This window comes from Oncorhynchus kisutch, linkage group LG17 (genome assembly GCF_002021735.2).
Source record: "Oncorhynchus kisutch isolate 150728-3 linkage group LG17, Okis_V2, whole genome shotgun sequence".
Lineage (NCBI taxonomy): Eukaryota > Metazoa > Chordata > Actinopteri > Salmoniformes > Salmonidae > Oncorhynchus > Oncorhynchus kisutch.
In genome coordinates, this window is record NC_034190.2 from 71,736,717 (window position 1) to 71,753,152 (window position 16,436).

General features: G+C 41.2%; 1 protein-coding gene across 1 annotated transcript in view; it reads left to right on the top strand.

Annotated features, from left to right (window-relative positions):
• Positions 1-16,408, top strand: part of LOC109907055 (arf-GAP with coiled-coil, ANK repeat and PH domain-containing protein 3-like) — a 100,631-nt gene extending 84,223 nt beyond the window's left edge. The window contains exons 11-24 of the mRNA XM_031794527.1: positions 3,630-3,745; positions 4,371-4,422; positions 4,870-4,970; positions 5,206-5,317; positions 5,545-5,753; positions 7,099-7,263; positions 7,434-7,651; positions 8,454-8,555; positions 8,688-8,789; positions 8,963-9,192; positions 9,411-9,520; positions 9,751-9,861; positions 10,064-10,125; positions 15,050-16,408. Coding sequence (XP_031650387.1) covers positions 3,630-3,745; positions 4,371-4,422; positions 4,870-4,970; positions 5,206-5,317; positions 5,545-5,753; positions 7,099-7,263; positions 7,434-7,651; positions 8,454-8,555; positions 8,688-8,789; positions 8,963-9,192; positions 9,411-9,520; positions 9,751-9,861; positions 10,064-10,125; positions 15,050-15,156 — 1,797 coding nt within the window. The 3' untranslated portion in view covers positions 15,157-16,408. The remainder of the gene's footprint in view (positions 1-3,629; positions 3,746-4,370; positions 4,423-4,869; positions 4,971-5,205; positions 5,318-5,544; positions 5,754-7,098; positions 7,264-7,433; positions 7,652-8,453; positions 8,556-8,687; positions 8,790-8,962; positions 9,193-9,410; positions 9,521-9,750; positions 9,862-10,063; positions 10,126-15,049) is intronic.
• The last annotated feature ends 28 nt before the right edge of the window (positions 16,409-16,436 follow it).

The following is a 16,436-nucleotide window of genomic DNA, read 5'->3' on the forward strand; positions in this document are numbered from 1 at the left end:
AAAGGATCTACAATCACGCCTGACAAGGCCAATGAAATCCTCACCTTGCTGGAAGCACCACCTTCCACAGGTGAAACATTTAATACCACTCTTCACCGAGCCCAGGAACGGGCGGCACAAGCCCAAACAGGTGTTGTACCTCGTTTACCTCCTTCAGGGAACAGTAGTTACAGACATAACATTACATTCTCTTTCAGTCAGTCAACTTCGGTACAACATACTATGGGGAAATATAATCACACCACAAGCCGACCCCAATGGATATTAACTAGAGCCGATGTCCACTCCCCCTTGAAAATCTAATTATCATAATACAAATTCCCCATAAAAAAATCTGTCAGTTTAAGCTAGAGATATCCGTTTTTTTTGCGCTGGATGCGTCTCAATCTACCCCATCAGCCGATGTCACAGTTCCGTAACTGTGGTGAAAGGTGACAGAGCTAGACAGGTGTTTGTCAGACCATGAGACATCCCAAAAATTGGTCTTCTCACAAAATCGGCTGTAGTGTCCGAACGGTTTGGCCTAAAACCTATAACCCTCTATGGAAAGATGAGACTCTCACGAACACAAGGATGTACTCTGTTTTGCTCTATGACCCCTAAAAGCGTCTTGGGACTCGTCTGAAGTCGGTACAGCCAATCTGCCAACTTCTGTCTATAGCATCCGAATACTTGGCCTTATCAATAACCTTTCTAGGGCAGGCGTTACGCTAGCGGAACATTCCGCAGAAAAGGCAGTGCGCAAAATTCAAAAATAATTTTTTGAAATATGTAATTTTCACACATTAACAAGTCCAATACAGTAAATGAAAGATAAACTTCTTGTTAATCTACCCATCGTGTCCGATTTCGCGAAAGCACAACATATGATTATGTTAGGTCAGAGCTAAGTAAAAAAAACACACAGCCATTTTTCCAGCCAAAGATAGGAGTCACAAAAAGCAGAAATATAGATCAAATGAATCACTAACCTTTGATGATCTTCATCAGATGACACTCATAGGACATCATGTTACACACTACATCTAGGTTTTGTTCGATAATGTGCATATTTATATCCAAAAATCTCAGCTTACATTGGCGCGTTACGTGCAGTAATGTTTTGATTCCAAAACATCTGGTGATTTTGCAGAAATACTCATAATAAACATTGATAAAAGATACAAGTGTTATTCACAGAATTAAAGATAGACTTCTCCTTAATGCAACCGCTGTGTCAGATTTCAAAAAAACGTTACGGAAAAAACATAATCTGAGTACGGCGCTCAGATTATGTTTTTTCCGTAACGTTTAAAAAAAATGTCCCAGTTCGACAATAAATGACTGATTTGTTCCATAAAGTCCATCATTTATGTCCAAATAGCCACTTGTTGTTAGCGTGTTCAGCCCAGTAATCCATCTTCATGAGGTGCGAGCACTACGTCCAGACAAAAACTCGAAAAGTTCCTTTACAGGTCGTAGAAACAAGTCAAACGATGTATGGAATCAATCTTTAGGATGTTTTTAACATAAAACATCAATAATGTTCCAACCGGAGAATTCTGGTTGTGGCAGATAAAGGATTCAATCTATCTTTTCAGACCATTAAGAGTATTTTTCTGGTCAATATGTCAGTGTATTATGTCTGTTTGTAACAGTGTGTTATATGTGAAAATGTGATCATATTATAAATTGTATTTTCATGTTTAAGGACTCTTGGAAGATTAGTTCAAATGAGGACTAAAAGAGATCCTAATAAAATCAAATAACATTTCTAGAATGATTATATCTAGAATGATGCTCATCATAGCTGCTGCTCTCTAAATTGAACCAAGTTTAACCAGGTTTGATTAGGGTATAGTGATTCAGGTTAGACTAGAAAACTCACAGCACCAGGACACTGATTTAGCTGTCTTTATTTGTTCAAGGAGGACAGTGTTTGGTGTAAATGAAGACACTGTGAAAAGTGTATTGGGTAATAAACGTTTTCTTGAATCAGAAGATGGTTACGCAATTGTTTGCGTCACAGTCGACTTTGCAGATGTGAGTTCCTAAAGGGCACAGCGAATCACTCTGTGAGGATGCAGGCGCGCTTTTCACATACATATGCACACACTTGATTGTGTTTACATGACTGCCCATTTATGCATCTTGCAAGGAAGGCTTACAGTATATCCTGATTTGATGTGATCAAATCAAATTAAATTTGTCACATGCTTCGTAAACAACAGGTGTAGACTAACAGTTAAATGCTTACTAACGGGCCCTTCCCAATAATACAGAGAGAAGGAAAATAGAGAAATAATAGAAAAATAGTAGCACAAGGAATAAATAATAAATACACAATGATTAACGATAACCTGACTATATACACAGAGCACCTGTAACGAGTCAACGTGCATAGGTAGGAGGTAATTTAGGTAGATCGTCATATATACTGAACAAGAATAAACGCAACATGCAACAATTTCAAAGATTTGACTGAGTTACAGTTCATATAAGGAAATCAGTGAACTAAAATGAATGAATTAGGTCCTAATCTATGGATTTCACATGAATACAGGGAATACAGATATGCATCTGCTTGTCACAGAGATACCTTTAAAAAGAGGCGTAGGGGCGTGGATCAGTATCTGGTGTGACCACAATTTCCCTCGTGCAGCGTGACACATCTCCTTCCCATAGAGTTGATCAGGATGTTGATTGTGTCCTGTGGAATGTTGTCCCCATTCCTCTTCAATTGCTGTGCAAAGTTGCTGGATATTGGCAGGAACTGGAACACACTGTCGTACAGATCGATCCAGAGCACCCCAACATGCTCAATTGGTCACATGTCTGTTGAGGCCATGGAAGAACTGGAACATTTTCAGATTAAAGAAATTATTTGCAGATCCTTGTAACATGGGGCCGTGCATTATCATGTTGACACACGAGGTGATGGCAGCAGATGAATGGCACGACAATGGGCCTCAGGATCTCGTCACGGTACCTCTGTCCATAAAAATTGGCATTGATAAAATGCAATTGTGCCCATACCATAACCCCACCGCCACCATGGGGCACGCTATTCACAATGTTGACATCAGCAAACTGCTTGTCCACACGATGCCATATACATGGTCTGCGGTTGGACGTATTCTCTAAAATGACTTTGGAGGCAGTTTATGGTTGAAAAATTTACATAAAATAATCTGGCAAAAGCTCTAGTGGACATTCCTACAGTCAGCATGCCAATTGCACACTCCCTCAAGACTTGAAACATCTGTGGCATTATGTTGTGTGACAAAACTGCACATTTTAGAGTGCCTTTTATTGTCCCCAGCACAAGATGCACCTGTGTAATGATCATGCTGTTTAATCAGATTCTTGATATGCCACACCTGTCAGGTGGATGAATTGTTCTTGGCAAAGGAGAAATGCTCACTGACAGGGATGTTTTTTTTTTTTTTTCAGCTCACGAAAAAATGAGACCAACACTTCACATGTTGCATTTATATTTTTGTCCAGTGTAGTTCAAGAAAGAGAATCTCCAATCTCCTATATGTCTCCTCACTGATGGGGACATTATTAGTCACACTGACTGTCTCTTCTTCCTATGGTAAGTGGTAGCATGAACAACAAGGTTAACTTCACTCTCTCTTCTCTGACAGGACTTCTCGTATGACGACTCGAAGGCAGAGTTGTTCAACGTGGACGCGCCCAATGGTGTTGTGATGGAGGGGTACCTGTTTAAGAGAGCCAGCAATGCCTTTAAGACGTGGAACAGGTAAGTAGACAACTGATCAGTAACTCTCCATAAACCAGCTACACTCTAGCTTCGAAGCATACTATATTAGTGTATTGTGGTCAAAGCATTTTGATTTTAATTCTATCTTGACAATGGAATGTTTTGTGGATTTTCTGTAGACATACCATAGATAGCGAACTAAATAAATACTTATCCCAGATTATTTCAGTAAGTAGTCTGTTCCCTAGGAAACCATACTTGGTCATACTTGCCAGCATTGACTTCACATCGTGGGGAATAGTTTACTGCCTGTGGAAACACTCGATCCATTAGAACATTATTTCTCCCCTTAGGCAGTTCTCCCACTGATGCTCTCTACTAGGGCGTTACAATGTATTACTCCATTTGTCTTGTTTCCTGACAGTGCAGCCCTCTAAAGAGGTTAGATGTGAGCCAAACCACACGTGTTGTGAATTACTCTCTGCTATATAGTGCAGCTCAAGGGAAAGGAAGAGCTCATTCACATGCGCTTTAACTCATCCCGATCACTGTGGTGGCTAGAGAGTAGAGAGTAACATTATTTCAACTCGGCAGGTCAGCACCTTCTAATGGAAGAAGGATATCCATTTAACATGCATGTTTGATTAATTTCTCTCTCTCTCAGGCGGTGGTTCTCCATCCAGAACAGTCAGCTGGTCTATCAGAAGAAGCTGAAGGCAAGTCCACATATCCACTAGCTACCATCTTAGTCTGGGTCCCTTGGGGGGGGGGGTTACGTGCAACTTTAATGGGGTATAGAGCTCCTCTGAAAGTCACTGAGATCTATATTGGCGAAATACAACACTCCCTCTGTCAACACTGACTGCATTAGGGCAGATGACTGTTATAGGATAGCTTATTACTCCTGAGTCCTGTCCCAAAAGACTCTTCCTACGCTCACATATAGACCCTCACATCAATCCATAGTGGGATATAGAATGTGAGTGTCAGTGTACCCGTATGAGCTTCAGCACATTGGATTAAATAGGAAAAGGTGGTCAACTGAGGGACTTTGAAATCCAAACAACACATCTCACACAAGGACACAGTGGGCATAATGTTGGTATGATGAATAATTCAACTGATTGACTGACCGGGCCCTTTTCACTGTTATTGACCAATAGGATTCCCTGACGGTGGTGGTGGAGGACCTCAGGCTGTGCTCTGTCAAGCCCTGTGAGGACATTGAGAGGAGGTTCTGCTTCGAGGTTGTCTCCCCCAACAAGTATGTTCTTCTTAGTGCCCTTATATTATGGAATTAACTAAATAAATTCACTTTTGTTCCAAGGAATTTTACTTACAGTTAAATTGTTATAAATCCCTTTAGGTAAAATCTTAAGAAAATGGCCAATAATATGGCAAATAAAGTGTTCTCCTTCTTCTAAGAGGGCAAGGGGCTATAGTTTTGTACTGTTGAGAGACTGTGTGCTGTAATATGGGGCTGTCTTTCCATTCTACAGGAGCTGTATGCTGCAGGCGGAGTCAGAGAAGCTTCGGCTAGCCTGGATCCAAGCAGTGCAGGCCAGCATTGCCTCAGCATACAGGGAGAGCCCAGACTACCACTACATCGAGGTCAGTTGGTCCATCTAGCTACAGACCTAACTGTCAAACAAATGCTAATATTCTCTTACCTTTTCTTTAATCTAGACATCTTTTACATCATGACAGAGGTCATTTATAAGCTTATACGTTTGCATGAAGGGATACAGTTATCACCGGTGAGATAAATCAAGACTGTCATGCCTCAGATAATGATGCTTGCCTCTCTTAGTTTACCATGTCTGTCTTCCCACCAATAGTGTCTGGATAGGACAGCCTCACCTTCCGTCAGCAGTATCGACTCGGCCAGCGAGCCTCGGGAACGCAGTGTCAGGGGGGAGACCATCCTGCATCGTATACAGTGTCTCCCGGGCAATGAGTATTGCTGTGACTGTGGCCAGGCCGACCCGCACTGGGCCTCCATCAACCTGGGCATCCTGCTCTGCATCGAGTGCTCCGGCATCCACAGGTAAGGTCTGCCTCTATGGAGGGCATCCTGCTCTGGCATCCAGATACTGTCTGTATCTGTAAAGCCTAGTCTCATAAGCTATACCCAAAGTCTCTTGCCTAGCTCGACTTTAAGAGAGTACATAAAGGCATACTTCACTGGCTAGACATAGGCTACTGTATTATGGACCATGGACTATCCTAAAGCACTTGTGGTTGTAAACCAGTGGAGGATGTAATTGCAGATAGTTGCACTACCACAGGGTGACTGAGGGGTCATTTGTGACTCTGTGTTCTAGAACATGTGCCGGTCTCTTGGATCTGAGAATATGAGAGTGCCAATGGCCTAAAGGGTGTCTTAGCCTTACCATGTCATCTGCTAGCATGGTTCAGCCACACCTCTGCTTGGATTACTGTGTGGCTAGGCTGCTTAACACCGCTTATTGGATCAAGCTGTGTTTGATTGGGAGAGCTCATTGCGTGAGTAAACAGGATGGGAGTTAGACAATAAGCACTGCAGAACTGAGACACATGTTTATAAACTAGAATGGCATCCCTTTAATGGTGAAAGTACGTAATTGTTGAACCACACCCGATTAGCAATCAGGCCGAAGCAAGATAAAGATTCCTATTTCTAATGTCCTTAATACCATAGCTCTAGGGTTCACTCCAGCACTGCATACATTGTAGCTGCAACACACTAGCATTAGGCTAGATGGGAAAGTTTTCCTCATTTCAGCAGTTGGTGGTGTTGACTGTTTACTGCAGATATGCAGCAAAGATCAATGCTATCAGTATGGAATCACCACCTCCTCTGGACCATCTGTTAAATATTCATGATCTGTTTCTGTCAGATAGCCTGTCTTCTTCTAGTGGTGAGATGAAATCACATAAGGCTTCCCATTAGGAGGAGGAGGAATACACAGACTGTCTCGCAGTTTTTTTTTTGTTGGCATGCCGCACTGCAGTTGCCTGGATACCAGAGGGTTTTGTTGGTGGAGTGGTGATTTGCATGACATTGAGGGCAGCTACTCTGGGGATAACGCCTGAGTGATATGAAACCCATTTTGCTGCTATTCATCCCATGTCACAGTATAAGACAACATGAAACAGAACTGTCATGGAGCTTCCAGTGTTGCTTATTAGGGGAGCCTGTTACGAACAGGTAATTTTGCCTGTTACATCTGCCTTAATGTTATTACAAGCAAAGCAAGGAAACAATATGGGCCTAGTGTTGTCAACAACACTAACTTAAAATGCGTTCTACCCAGTAATAATTCCAGCCATGGAACTTGAATACATACGTGATTCAAATGCCAACGCTTGAAGACTTTCCAAATGTCACTTCTCATGTGTCTCTGTTCCAGGAGTTTGGGGGTTCACTGCTCCAAGGTGCGCTCTCTAATGTTGGACTCATGGGAACCTGAGTTACTAAAGCTGATGTGCGAGCTGGGAAACAGTGTCATCAACCACATCTATGAGGGAGCATGTGAGGCACAGGGCCTGAAGAAACCAGGGCCCTCAAGTTCCAGGTAAGGACTGCCACACACACAGCATTTAAATGCATCTACCTGGTTTCACCTGTGAATATCCCGATTACTCACTAAAGGAGACTGGGATCTAGTCATTTTCATTAGATTGGGAATGTCCTCACTGGTACAGTATGTAACACTGAATGCGTATTTCCTATTATCCCTTATAGGCAGGAGAAGGAGGCGTGGATCAAATCAAAGTATGTGGAGAAGAAGTTTCTGAAGAAGTTGGGGGCCACCGAGGTTCTTGTGAGCGGCGGGCGGAAGACGGAGCACCGGTGGAGTGTGAAGAAGTGGCAGAGACACAACAGCGCCACCACAGTGCCTAAGACCCGACGGAAATACCGTCAGGAGCCGGGCAGCGCCTCCCCTGCCACCCTCTCCTCAGGTACCTGTTGATCATTTTCTTCAACAGATGATCAGGTCTATATAATTATCAAACATATATATATATAGGAAACACAGACTCTTTGTTTAAGTATTACAATTCTCCTTTAGTAATACAATTGTAGGCAGAAGTTGGTACAGAGTACAGTATATGATAGCTCTCCCCAGGTTCTGCAAAATGTCTAAGACATGTAACTCATATAGCCTCCCCAGTCCTCCTTGCGTAAGTTTCCCTGGCAACAACATTTGAATAAATTTAACCTCCCCCTGACAGCAGCAACTATCTTGTAAGCAATTAGAAGCTCAGAAGTGAGTTTGGCTGAAACTTTCATCACAAGTATCGGGTCATAACAAGGTGAACGAGTCTAAGCATCTTCTGACAGGTGGCTGTTTTCATCAGGCATGCGGTAGCCTTGTGTTCTCAGAAAACCAGCCATATTCTCAGAACCTCAGATAGCCAGGTGGGGCCCAGACAGGAGGAGTATGAGCGTAGGTGGTTTCTACCTTCTAATAGTGTCTGAAGGGCACAACACTAAAAACAGGTGTTAACACACACACACACACACACACACACACACAGAGGTCTCCTAAGAGACCTTACAGTTTATCGTAACACAATTTATTAACCCTTTAAAAGGTATGAGGCCTTGGTTTAACCCCTTCATACCCTAATAGCTCTCCTGGCACGAGAGGAAGGATACCTTCCTCATTTTCTCTTTGTATCCATATTCCTAATTGTGCTAAACAAAAAGTTGACAATGGCAACCCAGTACATTTAAACATTCCCTCGTTGTGCTTTACAGCCGCTTCAGCTCTAGAGAGAAAGTTCCGACGAGAGTCACTGTTTTGTCCAGACGAGCTGGACAATCTCTTCTCTTACTTCGACACAGGATCTGGACCTCGTAGTAAGTTACCTACCCATCTAATATACAGACACTACACTCTAAACCACAGAGATACTTGAATCCTTTGTGGTGTGCAAAGTGAAATAGCTAGAAGCAACAGTGACTAACGTGTCCCTGGCTTGGCTCCTTTTGGCCCTGCAGGTCTGAGCAGTGACAGTGGCCTGGGCGGCAGTACAGACGGCAGCACAGATATCCTGGTGTTCGGCTCAGTGGTGGACAGTGTTACAGAGGAGGGTAAGAAGATAAATACATACCTGTAAAGGATAGGATGGAAAATGAAATGTACAACATAGGTTGAGCCATCATATTCAGTATTAAAATGCCATTTTCATCCTTATTTGCCCTTGAGGGCATAAATGAAGTTGTATTGAATCCTAGTTGTAACTCTGCTGCTTCTCTCTCTGCAGAGTGTGAGGTGTCAGAGGACTCTAGCGGAGAGGCTGAGATGGAGCCAGAGACCGAGACCCAGTCGGACCCAGAGGATGGGCGTGAGCTCCACCCTGGGGCGCTGCTCTACAAGGCCTCCCAGGCACGCAACCTGCCCGTCATGGCTGAGGCGCTGGCCCACGGGGCTGACATCAACTCCGTCAACGACGAGGATGATCGCAAAAGCCCACTCATACAGGCTGTGTTTGGGGTGAGTCATTGTAATGAAAGGCAGGTGTGTTCTTGGCACACTGGCAAAGGCAGTTCTAGTCATTCACAATAAATTACATGGACGCAATATGTTGAAACATCAATGTATACATCTATCCATACAGTATGTCTATGCATGATCACAATATTTTCTCACATTGTATTGTGCTTTATTTGGCAACATGGCAAGAGCCTCAGAACCTTTGTGTTCCATTCCAGGGCTCCTTGATAGCCTGCGAGTTCCTGCTTCAGAATGCAGCTGACGTCAACCAAAGAGACGCAAGGGGGAGGGGGCCACTACACCACGCCACATATCTGGGACACACAGGGTGAGTAGTGCCAAGGCATAACGCTTCTCTCTTCCTTACTATTGTCAATGTCTTGTTTTGAGCCACAAGTGAACATTTCCATGGACAATGGTGTAGCATGCAAAACGTATTATTGTTCAGTTATTTTCTACATTGTTCCTCGGGTTAGATAGCAAACAAGACAAAGATGCTGAGTACAGATTTGCTTCTGCATGTTCATGTCTGATCTGTCTCCATGCTGCCCTCTACAGGCAGGTGTGTTTGTTCCTGAAGAGAGGAGCCACGCAGAACGACGGGGACGAGGATGGGCAGGACCCTCTGAGTATCGCTGTGCAGGCAGCCAATGCAGACATCGTCACCTTGTGAGTTTGTGGGACACAACACCCTGTCCCTCAACTTACTCAGCTTCAACTACACATGATCCTTTAAAATACATATTATGACCAGAGGTTAGCATGGTAATCTACTGTAGCTCCTCACCTCTGGGAAGTTTAAGTGAATCCATCTAACAGTTTGTGTCCGACCCGTCCTTCCCTTCTCTCCCCCGTCCCTTTCTTCCCAAAGGTTGCGACTGGCCAAGATGAATGAGGAGATGCGGGAGTCAGAGGGACCGTTCGGCCAGCCAGGTCAATACCCCACCAGCAGCTCCACAGAACAGCAATATAAGAAATGCATACAAGAGTTTATCTGTCTCCACATAGCTGATTGCTAGAAGTCAATCACAATACTTAGTCCTGGTCCAATGAATCAAGCTTTCCCTTCAGATGATGGTTGGATGGGAAGCCAATAGTATACCAGGACTGTGGCAGCCCTGTGTGGAATCTTGTACAGGAAGGAACGTTGTCCACAACACACCTTTCTTTGTCAAGATTCCCCACAGGCTGCTGTCTGTGTTCTAGCCAATACTCTGGCTAACTAACGTTTTTCAAACGAGGCGGCACCAGAATATACCAACTACAATTCCCTCAGGCTCATCAACGTATAGGATGTCAGTATTATTAACTCTGTCATGATGGCAAACTGTACGGTTGACTTCATGGCTAAATTTGCTCAGAGTTAGTTCATTTGTCACAAATGGTTAGGGACCAAGTTTTTAATATGACTTCATAAGTTCATTTAAATCATCTTTACTATACCATCTGTATCCTACTTATACCCATGTCAAGCCAAGTTAATTCAGCTGCTCTATATTTATTTGGAGAGGTGTTTGCTTGTGGTCTTCAAGGTAGGGTGGTGCGCTCCTAACCAAAGACCAGATCCGGCCAATATGTTGCACATTCCAGTGCATTCGGAAAGTATTAAAGTATTTTTTCCCCCTCATCAGTTGACACACAATACCCCATAATGACAAAGCAAAAGCAGTTTAAAAAAATTCTTTGCAAACGTATAAAAAATAAATGGAAATATCACATTTACATAAATATTCAGAACTTTTACTGAGTACTTTGTTGAAGCAACTTTGGCAGCGATTACAGCCTACAGTCTTATTGGGTATGACGCTACAAGCTTGGTACACCTCTATTTGGGGAGTTTTTCCCATTCTTCTTTGCAGATCCTCTCAAGCTCTGTCAGATTGGATGGGGAGCATTGCTTTACAGCTATTTTCAGGTCTCTCCAGACATGTTTGATCGGGTTCAAGTCTGGGCTCTGACTGGGCCACTCAAGGACATTCAGAGACTTGTCCCGAAGCCACTCCTGCGTTGTCTTAGCTGCTTAGGGTTGTTGTCTTGTTTAGAGTCGTTGTCCTGTTTGAAGGTGAACCTTCACCCCAGTCTGAATCCTGAGCGCTCTGGAGCATCAAGGTTTTCATCAAGGATCTCTCTGTACTTTGCTCTGTTCAATCTTTCCCTTGATGCTGACTAGTCTCCCAGTCCCTGCCACTGAAAAACATCTCCACAGCATGAGGCTGTCACCACCATGCTTCACCGTAGGGATGGTTCCAGGTTTCCTCCAGATGTAACACTTGGCATTCAGGACAAAGAGTTCAGTCTTGGTTTCATCAGACCAGAGAATATTGTATTTAGTCTTTAGGTGCCTTTTTCAAACTCCAAGCGGGCTGTCATGTGCCTTTCGCTGCGGAATGGCTTCCGTTTAGCCACTCTACCATAATGGCCTGATTGGTGGAGTGCTACAGAGATGGTTGTCCTTCTGGAAGGTTCTCAGAGCTCCACAGAGGAACTCTGGAGCTCTGTCAGAGTGACCATCAGGTTTTTGATCACCTCCTTGACCAAGGCCCTTCTCCCCCAATTGCTCAGTTTGGCTGGGAGACCATCTCTAGGAAGAGTGTTGGTGGTTCCAACCTTCCTCCATTTAAGAATGATGGAGGCCTTCAAAGCTGCATAAATGTTTTTCTACCCTTCCCCAGATATGTGCCTCAACACAATCCTGCCTCAGAGCTCTACAGATAATTCCGTCCACCTCATGGCTTGATTTTTGCTCAACATGCAATGTCAATTGTGGGACATTTATATAAACAATTATGCGCCTTTCCAAACCATGTCCAATCAATTGAGTTTACCACAGGTGGACTCCAATGAAGTTGTAGAAACATCTCAACAATGGTCAATGGAAACAGGATGCACCTGAACACAATTTCGATTCTCATAGCAAAGGGTCTGAAAACAGATGTAAATAAGGTATCAGTTTTTTATTTTTAATACATTTGCTAACATTTCTAAAAAACAATTTTAGCTTTGTCATTGAGGTAGTGTGTGTAGATTAATGAAGGAAATAATTTATTGAATCCATTTTAGAATAAGGCTTCTAATGTAACAAAATGTGGAAAAAGACAAGGGGTCTCAATATTTTTAGAATGCACTGTAACTATCATCAACCGACCTGCTTATATAAGAATACCAGATCAGCATATGGTAGTCTTGTCAAGGGTAGACTATGAAAGCAGACATTCAACACATTCATTTTAAGGCCTGAAAGTCGTTGTCTTTGTATCTAGTCAGTTATTACAAACGTATTAATTCTGCTCCAGCTGTGTTGTGGCATGAGGTGGTTCTTTAGTACACGCATGTGCTTTTAAAAAGGGGTGATTTGAAGGGTTGACAATGAAGCTAAATAATAACTGTGATTGAGAATGGATGATATATGGATTATATGTCATAAATGTGTACTTGTCTTGATGGAGACACTTTAAAGTAAAGCTTTTACATGGATTTTAAAGCAACATTATGCACTTTTCCTACCTGTAATGATTTGAATTTATCTTTGACATTTTAATTTACTAGTGTAGGTTTTTACCAACATTTATGAACTGCCTAGAGCATAGTGCAATGATAATTTAAATACAGATACTCTGTATTTCTTGTATTATGTTGAACAATATGATGCAGATGGTATTTTTTTAAACTGGATATATTTTGTTAGATTTTATTTTCCTGAGCTTTCACACACAAGGTCACTTAACCTTTACCGTCATTTCTTCATGTCTCTTTTTGGAAAAGACAACCACAACTCACAATCTTATAATAGAAACCTTACAAACTGCAATGAGACAGACCTTTTTAATATAATATTTAAACTGACATGTATTACAGTATTTGTATGTTTGCCAAACATTGACTTATGTTTGATGTATCATGGCTATACAATATTAGATTTGTTCTGGGTTTCTTGCTTGAATAGTGCATGGGTTGCTGTTGCCCAGGTCTTTCAAAGCCCTGTTGGTTTTGTTTACTTCATTCATCCGTGTATGTTAATATTTGATATATTGTGTAATGATAACTGTGTAATGTGCTGCCAAATCATGACAACTGTACATAGTAAGACATTGTAAAGGTTAGATCTGTAGTCTATTGTCAAACTGATCCAGATATATTGGATAGACTACCCCATAACATACAGGCATAGTTTGACTTTGACAGGCCATTTAGAACAGGAGAGAAAGCTTGGTCTATGTAAAACTTTCTAGCTCCCCTGAATACCAACATAATACCCTGTTATGTAAGCACAGCCTGTGTACACAAGGTCAGAGGATGACCAGTCCTCCATGTTTACCTTGATACTGTGCAGTTGCTTACTGACCTAACCACATGTTTACATCATGTTCCAGAGCTGAAATCATCTTGATCAGGAAATTACATTAGTTGTTCTTGCTGTAGGCTAGTAACAACTGATGTTTTTACGTTGCGTTTGGGTTGCTCGAGTTTACTTCAAGCCAAAGACCACATTACGTTCTTCAAGTAATTTATGAGCAGAAAATAAATAAGCAGTAAAAAAAAAATAACTTTCGAATATGTCTGTTAAACTATCAATTTCATTCTAGTTTTGGCTTCTACTGTGCAGTACATGACAAAAAGAGTAGTAGTAGATTATATTAGACTCAATGAAAGATCTAGGGAACAATGTTATGACCAAAAAATGCCAATGATTTGCGTCAAGCCACTAAAGGTTTACATGTTGTACAGTACAGTGTATCTGAGTGAGTGGATTGACTAGACCATAGGTTGACTAGGTGACTGCTATGCTGTAAATAGGCTAAACAATTATTACCACTTAAAACTGCTTGCTTGAAACATGCAAATTTAAACTTTCCTGTATTGTCTTTAAAAAAATGTTTTTTACTAATTACCTCTGTACATGTTGTTTGTATATTGTTTGTGAACAAGTCTCTGTATCTTTAATTAACTTACACTACCTTTATGTTAATTTCCTTTTCCTAATGTCTTCTAAAATGAGAAAATACTGAAAATAAATGGAAGAGGTGACTCATTCAACACCTAACTTCTCCCGCTGCTTATTGCTTCATTTCTTCTGTTCTTTCTATAGCACTATTATAACACTCCCTCTGTCACTACAACTTAACACTCCCCCTGTCACTACAACTAACTGCATTAACCTGAACTGGCAATGCACTTATGAGTCAACCACTTACGTCTAGGGTGAAGATATAACAACATACCACACATTTTCAGAGATTAGAAAACCTGTCCTCCTACATTCAACTCAGTATGGATTCAATCATTATTTCTATGGTCAATCCAGTTTGCCCCATATTTAAAAAAAAAAAGTTTTACACTTGTTTCAGCGCTTTATAAAATGTTTTCAATTTGTTTGATAAATCGATTCTCAACCGTTTATTTGAAAGGGCTGTGAATTGGCCCCTGTAGTTGGTGTGCTGCTCATTTGCCCATTGATCATAAAATACCAAATAATCATAGATACACACAGCCACAGACTGGAATGTTCTTCTTCCCTCCTTTTTTAAATTAGTCTAGCTGAGAATTTCTCGGGGTAGAAAGGAGTTTGACTGGTCGTCGCCATGGTCACCAGAAAAGTAAAGCTTGATAATTTGGTAATAGATTGGGTGAAGCCTAGAGTCATGGTGCCTAGACTATGGTTTTGTTCCTCTGCCGATGTGTTATCTAGAATCGAGTGTCTGTCATTTTTTAAATAATTTTTTCAGGTTTTGGACAATCGATTTCATGTTTTTTCACACGAATTCCACATTATTTTATGGCAGGCCTACTGTTATTTACCAGATCAATTCAAATGCAATTCTTGACGATAATGCTCTGTTACATTCCTATCCCTTTTCAGGAGACACTACTTACCTCGACATCTTCCGAGAGTTTTCTCACATGGCCTCCCACAACCCAGAGAAGCTGAAGCGGAGGAGTGTACATTTTAGACACTCATTCAGGTAGCCCACAGATGGATGAGATGTCTGGGAGGTCGTACTTGAAGAGTGCAACAGTCACTTTCCTTACATCATTACAGATTTGAATAGTGTGTCTATCCACCTCATATTCAGAACCTGACTTTAGGAATCCTCTCAGATCCCCAACTCGTAAATGTTCTTCACAAATGAGAACCACTATTGCATTCTTTCAAATTGCCGTACTTCAGGTACTATCTCTACTATTAATACCAATACTGACTAACACTAAATGACTTCACTCATCTTAATGGTGAAACCACTTCTGTCAACATGCACCTACAGTATATGGGAGCTTAGAAATGTTGCCTCAAAAACATAGGCCTACAGGTATGGGCGACGATATCAATAATTATTGTCACTGTTAAAAACATCTGTGAATTCTTAGATGCTGTTCATGACATGTATTACTTCTTTGACAAAAGATATTGATGCTTTCAGCAATTGGGAAGTATATTTTGTTGGAGAATGCTGTATGTTACAAATGTGTGAAATGCATATTCTGTCATCAAATCATTTGTTTTAATATTTTTTTGTAAAGTAGCCTGTACTTGCTTTATGAGGATTTGCTGGACTTGTCCTCTCCTATTAGCTGTATGACATTATTTTTAAGCGTTGTTGTTAAATGTTAACTTTAGATAAATCCAAGCACTAAACAATTTATTAACCTGTGTTCTAGATAGATATCAGGAGTTGTTGAGAATTATGATAATTCTTCTTCTTTGTGTGCTCAGAACAGCTTGATTATTTTGTTCAATGAACCAGACTCACTATAGAAGGAATAACAGCATATTGTTTACATTGCAAAATGTTTCGTTTTTTTGTGTGTAATGCATTCCTTTGGTCCATTTATTTCTTTCAAACTTGAATTAAGCAGCAATGTCTCTACACTATAGCCTATAGGCTTTCAGCTCACTTAGGATGAATGGACAGGGTTGTTTCCTTTGGATACCATCCAGTTCTTTGAAATGTGCTGTAATGTCAGTATTATCTTTCAAATAAGTTTTGTTTTTATCCTGGAACTATATGGAAGGTGATATTTGATTTCGACTATGCTGGTATAGTCTTAATATTTTGTTAAAATGTAATGTAGAATGTCTTTATATTCATACCACTATGCATTTCAATGCAGATATTGTATATAAACGCTTTAGAGGCAAAATGCTAATATATCTCAAAGGAATGTAATTTTGTCTTGAATATTTTAAATTGTGAAACTAAAGAAAGTCTCTAAAAACTGACAAGTGTTCACAGTGGTTCCTTGCCTGA